This window comes from Geotrypetes seraphini, chromosome 1 (assembly GCF_902459505.1).
Source record: "Geotrypetes seraphini chromosome 1, aGeoSer1.1, whole genome shotgun sequence".
Taxonomy (NCBI): Eukaryota; Metazoa; Chordata; class Amphibia; order Gymnophiona; family Dermophiidae; genus Geotrypetes; species Geotrypetes seraphini.
Window position 1 is genome coordinate 309,026,247 of NC_047084.1, and position 12,365 is coordinate 309,038,611.

Sequence of the window (12,365 nt, forward strand, 5' to 3'; positions counted from 1 at the left end):
TTTTGCCCTTTATACATATTAAGTTTTCCCTCCTCTTTCCCTGCAGCTTTTCATTGTCCCTTCCTCTCTCACTTACCCCATCCCAAACCACCTTTCCTCTCCTTGTAGTCCATCTTCCTCTTAGATCCTCTCTCTGTATCATAGTCACTTTCCCCCCTCATGTCTGTTCTTGCCTCTTTCCTCACAGCTCCCTCTACCTCCCTGCTCTTCTGTCCTCTCCTTATATGTCGTATCCCCTTCTTAAGTGCTCCTCTTCTTTCATGTCCCTCATTTCACATATTTGTAATCAGGTCTTGCTGCCTCCTTTTTAGGTGGTGGGACTCTCCAGTGTCTGCAGTGTTAGTATGCATCAGATCACACACACAGGAGCTGCTTTTTGTCCATCCAGCTCTTACTATGCAACTAGTATGGTTTCAGCATGACATTTCCAGTTCTAGACCACAAATACCTTTCAGTTCAATGTGGTGTACAGAAAATAATAAGAAAAACTGTACAATAACAGCAATCTACACAACTCACTGAAAACAATCCATACTTTAAAAACAAACAAAACCATGTTACTAAGACCATCAATTTCCTAGAAATCTAATAGAGATGATTTCAACAATTTTCTAAAATGCAAATACAAAGATGATAACAATAACAATTTCTGAAGATTGTAATCCCAGCTAGCTGCTCAAAAAGCGAATGGTCTTTGTAAAAACTTCTTATAAATACAACCTCTTCTTCCAGTGCCAAAAAGGGTCGCGTCCCTGTTGGCACATTACTGATTTTGGCATTGGCAGCTCCTATTCTTTTCCAGTGCCAGGGAGCCTTGGATCCCCACTAGTACACATGTCCCTACTGAAGCTCACTTTTCTACATGTGTTCTGGGATTGGGGTCCCCACTGCACTAACTTCTTTGTTTGGCATAGCAATCCCTTTTGATCTTTGGGCAGTGGAATCTGGCCTCCCCGCTACCCTGTGTATTTTTATGCCTTCCCTTCTGTTTCTTTTAACTTCATGTGCATCTTTTTGTGATTTTTCAAACAAACAAACGGATATGGATGGATGTTTAAGCAAACAAACTGACTTACCTTCAAGAAGAAAGACTTTAAAAAAAAAAAAAATCTGAAAATGATACACAAATATGCTGTTCTGAACATGTACTCTAAGACCATCATGATAAATCCTTTTGCTAAAATGTGACCTCTTTCACAGGATCCTTGTAGTGAAAGACATAATTGCACAAATGTGAAAAACTATGGTATACCTAAGACACTCTTAACCTTTTCATCAGAATTTCTGGACCCTTTTATAACAGGTCACTTCCCTGGATTGAAAGAATCAAATGCAAATGTAGACTTTCCAGCATCTTCTGGAGAGGATGGGGGAAGCAAGGCCCCTCCTTCTCTCTCTTCCCAGATTATGGCTGATTACTTTCATGACAAGGTCCACAAGATCGCCCTGGAGTTCACTACAAAGTCACATCCTTCTCCCCTACCTACCATCCAGTCTCCTGAACTTCAATCTCGCACCTCCCCTTCATCCTTCACCCAAACAGCTCAGGAAACTTCTCCTGTCTGGCTCCACCCGCATGTCCCTCTGTCAACTACTGCTGACTTTTCTGTAATCACAGAGGAAGAAACTGCACAACTTCTGTCTTCAGCCAAGCCTACTCATGCCTCTCAGACCCTATTCCCACCTCTCTACTCGACCCCCCATCTCACATACTGTTATCCCTCCCATATGCCACATTCTCAAACTATCTCTTTCCATTGCAACTGTCCCTGATGCCTTCCACCATGCGGTGGTTATACTGCTTCTCAAAAAACCCTCGTTGGACCCCTCCTGCCCATCCAACTATCGCCTTGTCTCCCTTCTTCCGTTCCTATCCAAGATACCCGAGCGTGCTATTCTCCGTCGCTGCCTGGACTTCCTTTAAACACAACAGATCCTCAATCCTCTACACTCTGGTTTTTGCCCCCAACACTCCACAGAGACTACCCTCACTAAGGTCTGCAGTGACTTGTTCATGGCCAGACCTAAGGGCCTTTGCTCTATCCTTATCCTTCTTGACTTGTCTGTTGCCTTTGATACTATAAATCACAGCTTACTCCTTGATATGCTGTCCTCGTTTGGATTCCGTGATTCTGTCTTCTCCTGGATTGCCTCCTACCTTTTCCAACGCACCTTTAGTGTATGTGTTGATGGGTCCTCTTCTGCTGCTATCCCCAGGTTTCTGCCTTAGGACCTCTGCTCTTCGTTCTCTACACCTCTTCCCTTGGTACCCTGATCTCCTCCCATGGCTTCCAGTATCACCTTTATGCTGATGACTGCCAGATCTACCTCTCTACACCTGAAATTTCACCTAAAGTCCAAGAAAAAGTCTCTGCTTGTCTTGCTGACATTGTTGCCTGGATGTCCTGCCGTCATCTGAAACTAAATATGTCCAAGACTGAGTTGCTCCTCCTCCCTTCTCCATCTCTGTAAATAATACTATCATTGTTCCAGTCTCCTCTTCTCACAACCTTGGAGTCGTCTTTGATTCTGACCTCTCATTTTCTACCTATATCCAACAATCTGCTAAGACCTGTCGCCTCTATCTTTCCAATATCATCAAAATTTGCCCCTTCCTCTCTGAGCACATTACCCGGACCTTTGTCCAAGCTCTTGTACACTCACGCTTGGATTACTGCAAGCTACTCCAAACAGGTATCTCTCAGTGTTGCCTCTCCCCCTTGCAATCTGTGCAAAACTCTGCTGCGTGACTTATTTTCTTCCAACCTCGCTACTCTCATGTCACCCCTCTCCTTAAGTTTCAAGTTTATTTATGGCTTGATATACCGACCATCACATGTATCTGGATGGTTTACAATATAAGAAATTGGAAAAATCTAATATAGACATTTGGTTAAAATAAAATAAAGAGGGGGTAAAACTAGGACTATGACAAAGTTAGACTTATTAGAAGTGAAAGAAACTGGGGAATAGGGAAGTTTTAATTACAATATGTAAATAAAAATAAAAGGAAGGAAAGAGGGATAGGAAGGGAGATGGGGATGTCGCTTCTTAAAAGCATTTTTGCTTTCCCTTTAATAGGTTCTTAAGTACATTATTGGTAGGCATCTTTGAAGAGGAAAGTTTTAAGGTTTGTTTTGAATTTATTTAGAGTCACTGGCTCCGTATCTGCCATCGCGTACAGTTCAAGATCTTATTGCTGACCTACATGTGTTCATTCTGCTGCCCCTCAATATCTCTCTCCTCGCTTCTCTCTCCTTATACACCTCCCAAAGAACTCTGTTCCTCAGATAAGTTACTCTTAACGTTACACTTCTTCTCCACTGCCAGTTCCAGACTTTGTTCCTTTCCTCTAGCTGCCCACTATGCCTGGAATAAATTACCCGAGTTTGTCTGTCAAGCCCCTTCCTTTACCTTGTTTAAAATCAGACTGAAAACCCACCTTTGTTGATATAGCTTTCAATCCTTAACCCTACTGCTCAGACCTCCAACTGTATCCATGACATCCTGTTTGTCTGTCTTGCCTGTTTAGATTGTAAGCTCTTTCAAGCAGGGACTGTTTTCTTACTCTTTGTGACTCTGTACAGCACTACGTGCGTCTGGTAATGCTATAGAAATAGTAGTAGTAGTTAAGCCTTCTCTAATTACTCCTTAATGGTGGATATGCATTTTAAACTGGTAATGAGTTCTGAAAATTAGCAGTCAAGTGGAACTGTACATGTAAAAATATAGATACATTTCTATTCAATATTGTATTTCTCCCTTTCAACCCTACCTTTCACCTTCTATGCATGGTATTATTATGTTGTCTTATGGCTTTTTTGGGGATTTAAAAAAAATGTTTCATTGTACACCCCAGATTTTATAATGTATGCCGCTTAGAAATGCGATAAGCGGGTTAAACAAATTTTAATAAACTTGAAACCTGATAATAAATAAATCACCTGAGTGACCTGTCTCACCCCAATTATTAGAGTCTTCTTGAAGAATTTGACCACCGGTTACTTTCAGCAGCAGAAGCGTGCAAACTAGCAGCTGCCTTCAGTCTCTACACCCCTCTTTTTGTGCTTACTAATGTGGTAAGTAACATGTTCATGTTTTAGGGAAGGTAGGCAAGAAATCTGCTACATGTTAAAAGTTTTTAAAAATGCCCATTTCTCTAATAAGTATGGAATGATTAGAGACTTGAGTGGCCTCCTTGAGTGCAGTGGAGGAGAGGGCTAGAAGGAAAAGAACCTAGCTCCCCTCAACCTATAGGCATTACTCTAGGGCAGGGGGTAGGCAATTCTGGTCCTCGAGAGCCGGAGCCAGGTCAGATTTTCAGGATATCCACAATGAATATAAGAACATAAAAAGTTGCCTCTGCTGGGTCAGACCAGAGGTCCATCGCGCCCAGCAGTCCGCACCTGCGGCGGCCCATCAGGCCCATGACCTGTACGATGATCTTTGTCTGAACCCGTAAATCCCCCTTGGTCTCTATCTATACTCTTTCTATATCCCATCTCTACCTCTATCTGTATCCCTCAATCCCCCTATCTTTCAGGAATTTATCCAATCCTTCTTTAAAACCCCGTAGTGTACTCTGTCCTATCACAACCTCCAGCAGTGCGTTCCAGGTGTCCACCACCGTCTGAGTGAAAAAGAACTTCCTAGCATTGGTTCTAAACCTGTCCCCTTTCAGCTTCTCCGAGTGCCCCCTTGTGCTTGTGGTTCCCAATAGTCTGAAGAATCTGTCCCTGTCTACCTTCTCAATGCCTTTCATGATCTTGAAAGTCACTATCATGTCTCCTCTGAGTCTCCGCTTTTCCAGGGGAAGAGCCCCAGCCTTTCTAACCTGTCTGCGTATGAAAGGTTTTCCATACCTTTTATCATTTGTATGAGATGGATTTGTATGCACTACCTCCTTGTATGTATATATGAGATGGATTTGTATGCACTACCTCCTTGAGATACAAATCTATTTCATGCATATTTATTGTGGATATCCTGAAAACCTGACCTGGCTCCGGCTCTCAAGGACCGGAATCGCCTACCCCTGCCCTAGGGAGTGTTATATGGTGATGCACCTTAAAATCCTCTTTCTCCATCTCATTCATCCTTTGCCGTTTGCTGGCCTTTCTTTTTTGTTGTTTGCCAACTGTATGTATAGCTATTAGGGAGCAAGACCATAACAGCAAAGGTGGGAGGCAAGAAGAGCTGCTTCACAAAATGCTACTGAATCTGGCACTTCCTCTTTTTTCTCAGTAGTGAATCAGCAGAGTATGGAATGACCTGCTGTGTTGTGCACTCTCTCTTGCTGCTTCTTCTGTCTAAGGTGTTTTTTTCTAAAGGGACAGAATAGGAAGGACTAGAGGAGGGAGCCAGAAATCAGAACTAGGCAAGATGTAAATAATGAATACTGGAAGGGAGCTGAGGTGAAGGAGTTTGAATGTTGAGGGTACGTGAGGTGAGGAGGGGATTTGTTGGTGGTAGTAAGAGGTGATGAGTATTGAATTTAGGGGAGGTGATGTAAGAAAGAAGTTGTATGCTAGGGCAGGTGATGTAAGAAAGAAGTTGTATGCTAGGGCACCTTTATTTCTCCCAGGTCCTTAGCATCACTATATTCTCTGGAAGCTAGTTTGAGAGGACTAGGGCCAACAATGGGAAAAATCAAAGTAGTGAGAGAGAGCTGGATCAGTGGTTGGGATGGAGGGGTTGGATTAAAACAGTTTTGAGGAAGTAAAAGAATATGTAGGTAATAGGGATAGGAATTGTGATAGTTTGGAGCAGTAGAAGTAGGGTTATCATATGGCTCCAGAAAAAGAGGACGGATTGAGATTTCCAGGTTTTACTTCCATTGAATGCAATGGAAGTAAAACCCGGATGTCTCAATCAATCCTGTTTTTTCTGGAGCCATCTGGTAACCCTAAGTAGAAGGATGTAAAACAAACAAACAAAAACACTAGGTAAAGAGGGTTCAAGGGATCTTCTGGTATAGTAATGGTCAAAAGAAATAGAGATGGTGCAAAAATCTGTGGGTGATGGTATATGGAGTGAGGCAGAGGTATGTGAAAGAACTGGGAGAATGCAAAAGATTCAGATAGAGGTTGTATGAGAGAGTCAATATGGGAGAGTGAAGGATGTGAAAGATAGTCACAGGTAATGATAGGGATGGGGAAGGGGGGAAGAGAGCCAAACATAATGTTGGGAAGAGGGAGGGAAATGCTTACCATAATAATTGGATGCTTCCACAAAGCCTTCATGCTGCAGCTGCCCCAACCACTGTAATATCAATGAGCTGAGCTTCTAGAAGCAATTCTTGTTCCTGATTCCATTTCCTTATGTATTTTTTTTAATAAAAGTTTTTCATTTTCTTTGACTGTATCTTCAATTGTATTTTTGATAATAATTCCTAAATATTTTAATCCTTCTTCTTTCCAAATAAATGAATATGAATCAAATAATCCTTTGGTACCTTGAAACCGAACAGTGTCAGTGAACTTGATATTTTTCTTGTTCATTGTAATTGGGTTTTAATGATATTCATGGAGCGTAGGTTACAGTGTGTCAAATGCACTCGTAGCTGACTTGATATACAGTATGTTCAGATTGGGAATTCTCCACCTAAGGGGGAATTTTTTAAACATAATGCCCAATTTCAAGTTTAATATAAACACTTATTTCTTCTCTGCTTCTCTCTGCAGAATATCCGTGGCACATGTTTACTCTTGTACAGTTTCTCAAATGAGTGCTTGCCTGAAGGAAGAGAGCTCTATCTGTCTGAAGCAAAGGAGTCCTTTGAAATTGGCCTCCTCACCAAGAAAGATGGTGATGTAGTGACAAGCAAACAGGAGCTCCACAGTTTTGTCAAAGCAGCTTTCTGTCTTACCACAGTGCACAACTGGCTAAAAGGAGAAAATGAAGCTATCTGTGAGCTGAAGCAACTTTGTAGAGAAGCCACTGAAAAACTGTCTGTTTACAGCAGCTTACCAGAAAAACAAGAGAAAGGAGCACAAGCTACGGAAATCATGTCCCTGGTCACATCTGTAAAGCAGCGCCTCCATGTTCATAGCTTCCCTAATTCAGATGATAAGTCTTATGTTCCAGATAGCTACAAAGATAGTGTGAAGAAATCCATCTTACATGGTAAAGTCAGTTTCAGGGAAATCCTTGAGATGCATTCACACCATCACACATCAGTGTGTGAAGTGTTTGAAAATATATGTAGGAACCATAGAAATAAAGAAGCATCTGCAACAGGAGTTTGTATCACTGCCCTGAAAACTGAAACTAGAAATCTGGACACAGCTTGTGCTACTGAAGACATTTGTCCCAGGAAAGACAGTCTCAGTGCATCCATTTCAAAACCCAGTAAGAACAGTAGGAAGTTTGATTGCAAAGGAAATAGGAAGTTGGCTCGTTCTGATGCAGTTCATTTCTCTCTAGATGAAGAAACAGAAAGTGAGCAGTTAGTTAAAGGCAGATGTGATGGAGGACAAAATGGGAAGAATTCATCCAGCTCTTGTGACAATCTGTCTCGGTCCTCTTCCAGCTGGGAGGAAGTAGATTATGTTGCTAACAATGAAATGGCCAAAGAAATATATAAAGAAGGAAGGAATGCAGTGCCGACACAGCATTCAACAACCTCTTCTGAAATTCCTGAAGAAAATTGTGACAACAGCTCCCATCCACTATCTGTAAAAATCCAACATCTCTCCTTGAAAGACAGTGGAACTACTTGCTCAGCTTCTACTCAGGATCTCTCGCAACAAGTTGCACATAGCAGGAATCTTGGGGAGACAAAGACAGGAAGCATCTTCTCTGCAGATGACAGTAATATTTCTGCTCATGCTTCATCTGCTTCATGGCATCCTGGTGCTGACTGCAAATATTCCTCTTCTCATCCCAGCAGATCTAATATAACTGTTCCCTCTCTATCCTCAGAGTCCGAATCCTTTGAAATGGTTGACCCCTTAGCAGAAACAGATTTTGTTACAGAAGAAAGAAATGAAACCTCAGATGTAATTCATGAATACCACAACACTGAAAAAGGGGAACAGAGTATAGGACCATTGTTGAGAGATAAATATGCATATTCCATGGTTGACCCAAATGAAGAAACTGTAGATAACACAGAGGATTTACCTATTGCTTTGCCTGCTTCTGTGTTTAAGGAAGTATCCACTACAGCTACTGGTCAGAATGCAAAAGTGTCGAGTGGTTCCTCCTTGCGGAATTTAATCAGCAAACCATCTTCTGTTTCATCTGTGGAAAATGGATCATTTGAAATGACTGATGTTGACCCTATGGTCAGCCCAGCAAATGGATCAGAACTTCCTAGCAATAATACACAGTCACCAGGAGATCATTCTCCCAGCATGAGTGCTGTACAGCACTCAAATACCAAAAGGAGCCCATTGCTCTCTCTTCCACAGGTGACATTGGTAGAGGGGGGTAGTCTCTGTGATACTACAGAAGAAGGTGATGGAGATCAACTCAGTCTCATGTTGAGCAGCAAGCACAGCTCTACTTCTTCTTTAAGATCATGGTTCAAATCCTCTCAGCTTTCCAGTAGTTTCTCAGAAATTGAGAGTCAATCTTTTCTTAATTCCAGTGGGAGTTCTTTTGTTTTTCTGTCAGGAAAAAGCAGAGAACAGATTATGGAAGCTCGCTCTTTGAATGATGATGATTATAGGAGTCTCTTATCTGGTGTAAAGCATGAATGGCTTATGAGGAGACTTAAAGACACTGGCATATTTAAACCCAGACTCCTTCATCAAGCATACAGTAAGTAGAAGGCTCTTTCCTGGGTCTTTCTTTCTGTAATTTCCCATTCAAAGAGGGCACCTTGATTTAGGGACCAACAATGGTGTGCATTGAGTGCCAATTACCTAATGGCATCAGGATGCACTTATACCATTACATAATATAAGCATAAAGCTGCCTTAGCATGCTGAACTGTAGGCATGACCACTTATACTAGATCAATAGCAGCATAAAATGTCTTGTCTAAGTTTGTGACGTAACATGCATACCTGATAGTAGTTTATAAGTTGTACATGTTGCTTAGCGATATGCCCATATCCTGCCCATGTATACACCCCCCTTGCTTTGCCCCATGATGCCAGACCAAACTAGCCAGTATGTCCTAGCTGTATTGCCCCAACAGTGAAGGTGGTACTTATAGATGTTCCAGACCTTAACTATTTTCTGAGTGAAAAAATATTTCCTCCTATTGGCTTTAAAAGTATTTCCCTGTAAATTCATTGAGTGTCCCCTAGTCTTTGTAATTTTTGACGGAGTGAAAAATCGATCCACGGGTGTTTTACTCCACTCAGGATTTTGTAGACTTCAGTCTTATCTCCCCTCTGCCATCTCTTTCCAAGCTGAAGAACCTTTTTAGTCTTTCTTCATACGAAAGGAATTCCATCCCCTTTATCATCTTGGTCGCTCTTCTTTGAACCTTTTCCAGTGCCGCTATATCTTTCTTGAGATAAGGAGACCAGAATTGAACACAGTACTCCAGGTGAGATTGCACCATGGAACGATACAGGGGCATTATAACATTCTTAGTTTTGTTAACCATCCCTTTTTTAATAATTCCTAGCATCTTATTTGCTTTTGTGGCCACCTCTGCACATCGAGTGAAAGGTTTCATCAAATTCTCAACAATGACACCTAGATCCTTTTCTAAGGCACTAACTCCCAAGGTGGATCCTAGCATCTGATAACAGTGATTTGGAGTATTCTTCCTAATGTGCATCACTTTGCATTTGTCCACATTACATTTCATCTGCCACTTGGACGTCCAGTCTTCCAATTTCCTAATGTCTGCTTGCAATTTTTCACAGTCTGCATGCGTTTTGACAATTTTGAACAGTTTAGTGTCATCTGCAAATTTAATCACCTCACTCGTCGTTACAGTTTCCAGATCATTTATAAAAATTAGTTAAATAGCACCAGTCCCAGTACAGATCCCTGTAGTACTCCACTATTTATTCTTCTCCATTGAGAAAAGTGACAATTTAACTCTACCCTCTGTTTTCTATCCGATAACCAATTCCTAATTCACAACTGAACTTTGCCACCTATCCCATGACACTTTAATTTTGTGTTTTTTTAGTACCCTGGGATGTATATCAGCTGGTCTAGGTGATGTATCACTTTTTAACTTGTCAATTTAGCTCAGTACTTCTTCCAGATTCACCGAGATTTCTTTCAGTTCCTCCACATCATCACCCTTGAAAATTATTTCCAGTTCAAGTAGATCTCTTACATCTTATTCCATAAAGACCAAAGCAAAGAATGCATTCAGTCTCTCCACTATGGCCTTATCCTCCCTGAGCACCCCTTTTGCTCCTTGATCATCCAACAGTCCCATGTATTCCCTCACAGGTTTTCTGCTTCTGTTGTACCTAAAACATTTGTTGAGTTTTTGCCTCTTTTGCAAGTTTCTCTTTATATTCTTTCTTAGCTTTCTTTATCAGTGCTTTGCATCTAACTTGCCAGTGCTTGTGTCTCCTTATTTTGTTCATTCAGATCCTTTTTCCATTCTTTAAAGGATATTTTTTTGGCTCTAATAACCTCTTTCACTTTACCTTTTAACCATGCCGGCTCTTGTTTCCTCTTCTTTCCACCTTTGCTGAGATGTGGAATACATCTGGTCTGGGCTTCCACGATTATATTTCCACTCAGTATTTTATAAATCTGTGTCATATCTTTCCTGAGCTGTCTCTTCGCCAAAATGAAGAGCCCTAGCCATTTTAGTCTTTCCTAATAGGGACATTATAACTCCTTTATAATTTCAAAGCCCTTTTCTGTGCCTTTTCTAATTCTGCTATATCCCTTAAACTTCTTTGCTAAGTGAGCAGAATACTTAAAATAAAGCCCTGGGACTTATCTATTTAAGTTTAAGTCTAGTTTCCCCCAAGTTTAAAAGTAATTTCTCAGCAAATTCTTACCAATGAAGATATCCCTGTCTCTGGAAGTCCTCTCACATCACCTCTTCTGGAATCAGGGGAAATAAGCCCTGCCCTACTTATGTAAGAACATAAGAAGTTGCCTCCGCTGGGTCAGGCCAGAGGTCCATCGCGCCCAGCAGTCCGTTCCCACGGCGGCCCATCAGGTCCATGACCTGTAAGGTGATCCTTGTCTTAATCCTTTAATCCCCTTGTCCTTCTATTTATACCCTTTCATAACCTATCTCTACCTCTATCTATATCCCTCAATCCCCATATCCTTCAGGAATTTATCCAATCCTTCTTTGAAACCCGGTAGTGTACTCTTGTCCTATCACAACCTCCGGAAGCACATTCCAGGTGTCCACCATCCTCTGAGTGAAAAAGAATTTCCTAGCATTGGTTCTAAACCTGTCCCCTTTCAATTTCTCTGAGTGCCCCCTTGTTCTTGTGGTTCCCAATAGGCTGAAGAATCTGTCCCTTTCTACCTTCTCTATGCCTTTCATGATCTTGAAAGTCTCTATCATGTCTCCTCTGAGTCTCCGCTTTTCCAGGGAGAAGAGCCCCAGCCTTTCTAACCTGTCTGCGTATGAAAGGTTTTCCATACCTTTTATCATTTTCGTCGCTCTTCTCTGAACCCTCTCAAGAATCGACATGTCCTTCTTGTGGTACGGTGACCAATATTGGACACAGTACTCCAGTTGCGGGCACACCATTGTGCGATACAGCGGCATAATGACTTCCTTCGTCCTTGTTGTAATACCCTTCTTAATAATACCCAACATTCGGTTTGCTTTCTTTGAGGCTGCTGCACATGGTGCCGTTGATTTCATTGTTGTGTCCACCAGCACACCCAAGTCTTTTTCAAGTTTACTTTCCCCTAGTACTAATCCCCCCATTTTGTAGCTGAACATCGGGTTCTTCTTCCCTATATGCATGACCTTGCATTTCTCTATATTAAAGTTCATTTGCCATTTATTTGCCCACTCTTCCAGTTTGTTTAGGTCCCTTTATAGGTCTTCACATTCTTCCGCGGTTCTAACCCTGCTACAGAGTTTGGTGTCATCCGCAAATTTTATAACTTCACACTTTGTCCCCGTTTCCAGGTCATTTATAAATACATTGAACAGCAGCGGTCCGAGCACCGACCCCTGCGGAACACCGCTCATGACCCTCCTCCAGTCCGAGTAGTGGCCCTTCACTCCAACCCTTTGCTTTCTGTATACGTCCCCTTCTACCCCGTGGTTCTACAGCTTCCTAAGTAGCCGCTCATGAGGTACCTTGTCAAAGGCTTTTTGGAAGTCGAGATAAATGATGTCTATGGGTTCCCTTTGTCCATCTGGCTGTTTATCCCTTCAAAGAAGTGCAGTAAGTTCGTTTGGCACGATCTTCCCTTGTAGAAGCCATGCTTATGCGTCTTTGATGATT

General features: G+C 41.8%; 1 protein-coding gene across 4 annotated transcripts in view; it reads left to right on the top strand.

Moving 5' to 3' along the window:
- ALPK1 (alpha kinase 1) overlaps window positions 1-12,365 on the top strand; it is a 224,032-nt gene that overhangs the window by 187,019 nt on the left and 24,648 nt on the right. For all 4 annotated transcript variants that reach the window (XM_033955611.1, XM_033955603.1, XM_033955584.1 and 1 more), the window contains exons 9-10: window positions 3,975-4,079; window positions 6,684-8,766. In XM_033955611.1, the coding sequence (XP_033811502.1) occupies window positions 3,975-4,079; window positions 6,684-8,766 (2,188 nt within the window). The remainder of the gene's footprint in view (window positions 1-3,974; window positions 4,080-6,683; window positions 8,767-12,365) is intronic.